The sequence below is a fragment of the Lactuca sativa genome, chromosome 7, assembly GCF_002870075.4.
Source record: "Lactuca sativa cultivar Salinas chromosome 7, Lsat_Salinas_v11, whole genome shotgun sequence".
Taxonomy (NCBI): Eukaryota; Viridiplantae; Streptophyta; class Magnoliopsida; order Asterales; family Asteraceae; genus Lactuca; species Lactuca sativa.
The window spans coordinates 205629452-205631827 of record NC_056629.2 but is presented as its reverse complement, the minus strand read 5'-3'; the positions used below and the strand labels follow the sequence as shown (position 1 = coordinate 205631827).

General features: G+C 42.6%; 1 protein-coding gene across 1 annotated transcript; it reads left to right on the top strand.

The window, feature by feature from the left end:
* The first annotated feature begins 536 nt into the window (after positions 1 to 536).
* Positions 537 to 2082, top strand: LOC111876064 (fructose-bisphosphate aldolase 5, cytosolic). The gene is made up of 3 exons (XM_023872587.3): positions 537 to 695; positions 809 to 1491; positions 1572 to 2082. Exons 1-3 carry the CDS (start codon positions 668 to 670, stop codon positions 1932 to 1934), a joined length of 1074 nt encoding a protein of 357 aa, XP_023728355.1. The 5' UTR covers positions 537 to 667; the 3' UTR covers positions 1935 to 2082.
* Positions 2083 to 2376: the final 294 nt, after the last annotated feature.

Here is a 2376-nt window from a genome sequence, read left to right as displayed (position 1 = left end):
TACCACTATGTGAATATAATAATACTTGCGTATCCCATGATGTGACAATTTATACGAGTGAAATGGATACATATAATAACACCCGAAAAAAGATATGCTTTCACGACTCCATATTCCCGGCTCAATTCAGTAACCCATAGAAGAAATCAATGGGTGTGTATGTAGCACGGATATATTGACCCTTAAATTTAGATTTTTAAAAGTTAAAAGCAGTTTATATGACATTTTGACCCAGGTCCTTTCTAATTTTTAGAGACATATATAACTATATGAGGGAATCAGCTATACGTGCATGGTAGTACGGATATGGACTTTGCAAAGGGTATGTATGTGTTTCAAAAGGACAAAAGTGGATGAGGGTCTTATGAACGATGATCACAAGAACAAGATAGATAAACAAAGAGTCCAAATGCAAAGAACCAAACTGCCATTTGGCATATCGAATCATCACCCATTTCCCCCTCTTATCCCAGCTTGATAACTTTCTTTAGGCTGAAGGGCACAACACTTGTCGATCACTGATTCGATTGAATCTCACTTGGCATATTCCATTCCATTTTTTTAATAAGAAAAATAAATAAAAATCTATAAAGATCGCTCATCCTGCTTTCTTGATTTCTCGTCTTGTACTCAGCATCACCCTCACCATCTCCCTCATTAGTAAGCCATGTCAGCCTTCGTCGGAAAGTACGCCGGTAATATTACCTGAATAACCATAAAAAATTCTTTACATAATTGTATTGTATATATATATTATATAGTATATACTTATCGTTATATACTGTAATACTCGACTTATGGCTTGCAGATGAGTTGATCAAGAATGCCAAGTACATCGCCACACCGGGGAAGGGTATATTGGCTGCAGATGAGAGCACCGGAACCATCGGGAAACGTCTGTCGAGCATCAACGTTGAGAATGTCGAGTCAAACCGTCAAGCCCTCCGTGAACTTCTCTTCACTGCTCCAAACGCAGTGACTTACCTCTCCGGTGTCATTCTCTTCGAGGAAACCCTTTACCAGAAAACCGCCGACGGGAAGCCTTTTGTTGACGTTCTCCTTGAGGCCAATGTCCTTCCGGGGATTAAAGTCGATAAGGGTGTGGTTGACCTCTCCGGCACAAATGGTGAGACCACCACTCAAGGGTTAGATGGGCTTGGTGCTCGTTGTGCCAAGTACTACGAAGCTGGTGCCCGGTTTGCGAAATGGCGTGCAGTGCTTAAGATTGGAGCGACTGAACCCTCGGAGCTGTCTATCCAACAGAACGCCCAAGGGTTGGCTCGCTATGCAATCATTTGTCAAGAGAATGGTCTTGTACCAATTGTTGAGCCGGAGATATTGACCGACGGAAGCCATGATATCAAGAAATGCGCGTATGCAACCGAGATGGTGCTAGCTGCGGTTTACAAGGCTCTCAATGAGCAACACGTGCTTCTTGAAGGAACCCTCTTGAAACCTAACATGGTTACACCCGGCTCTGATAGCCCTAAGGTACGTACATCATACATAAATCAACAGAGCTGAAAATCTATGAAAAGGCATATATTTTATATCTTTCATTGATATAACAGGTGACACCGGAGGTGATTGCTGAATACACCGTCACAGCCCTACGTAGGACGGTGCCGGCAGCCGTGCCAGGAATTGTGTTTCTGTCGGGTGGTCAAAGCGAGGAACAGGCGACAGTGAACTTGAACGCGATGAACAAGTTGGAGGTGTTGAAGCCATGGACGCTGACGTTCTCATTTGGGCGAGCACTGCAATCGAGCACCCTGAAGACATGGGGCGGCAAAAAGGAGAATGTGGCGGCCGCACAGGCGGTGTTCTTGGCACGGTGCAAGGCAAACTCCGACGCCACTCTCGGGAAGTACGAGGGAGAGGGCGCCGGTGGTTTGGCTTCAGAGAGTCTGTACGTGAAGGGATACAAATATTAACCAAAGCTATGCACGAAGTAGTGAAAAGAGTTGGGGGATAATCGTGTTATTTTAATTGTTTTGTGCATCGATATTATGTTCATATCCTTACATTACAGCCCATACTTTGTTACTACCTACTCTCTATACATATGGATTGTTCTTCTTAGTTCATGCGTTCTATTTTCCTTACACTTTCTTTCCCACTTTTTTTTTTTTTTTTAATTCATTAAAGGTAAGGGAAGAAAATTTTTGACCGAAAGAAAGGGTGAGGAAAGAAAATATTCATTATACCGTGTTTCCAAGTTCGAAAGAAATGAAAGGAAAATTTTAAGCTTTTGTGTTCACGAGTTAGGAGGAAAAAAAATAAAACTTCAAATCCGCCCACTTTCTTTCCAAATCCGCCCAATTTGGAGGAAAATTAGGAAGGAAAATATGACTCTAAAATCTTTCCCCTCCCTTC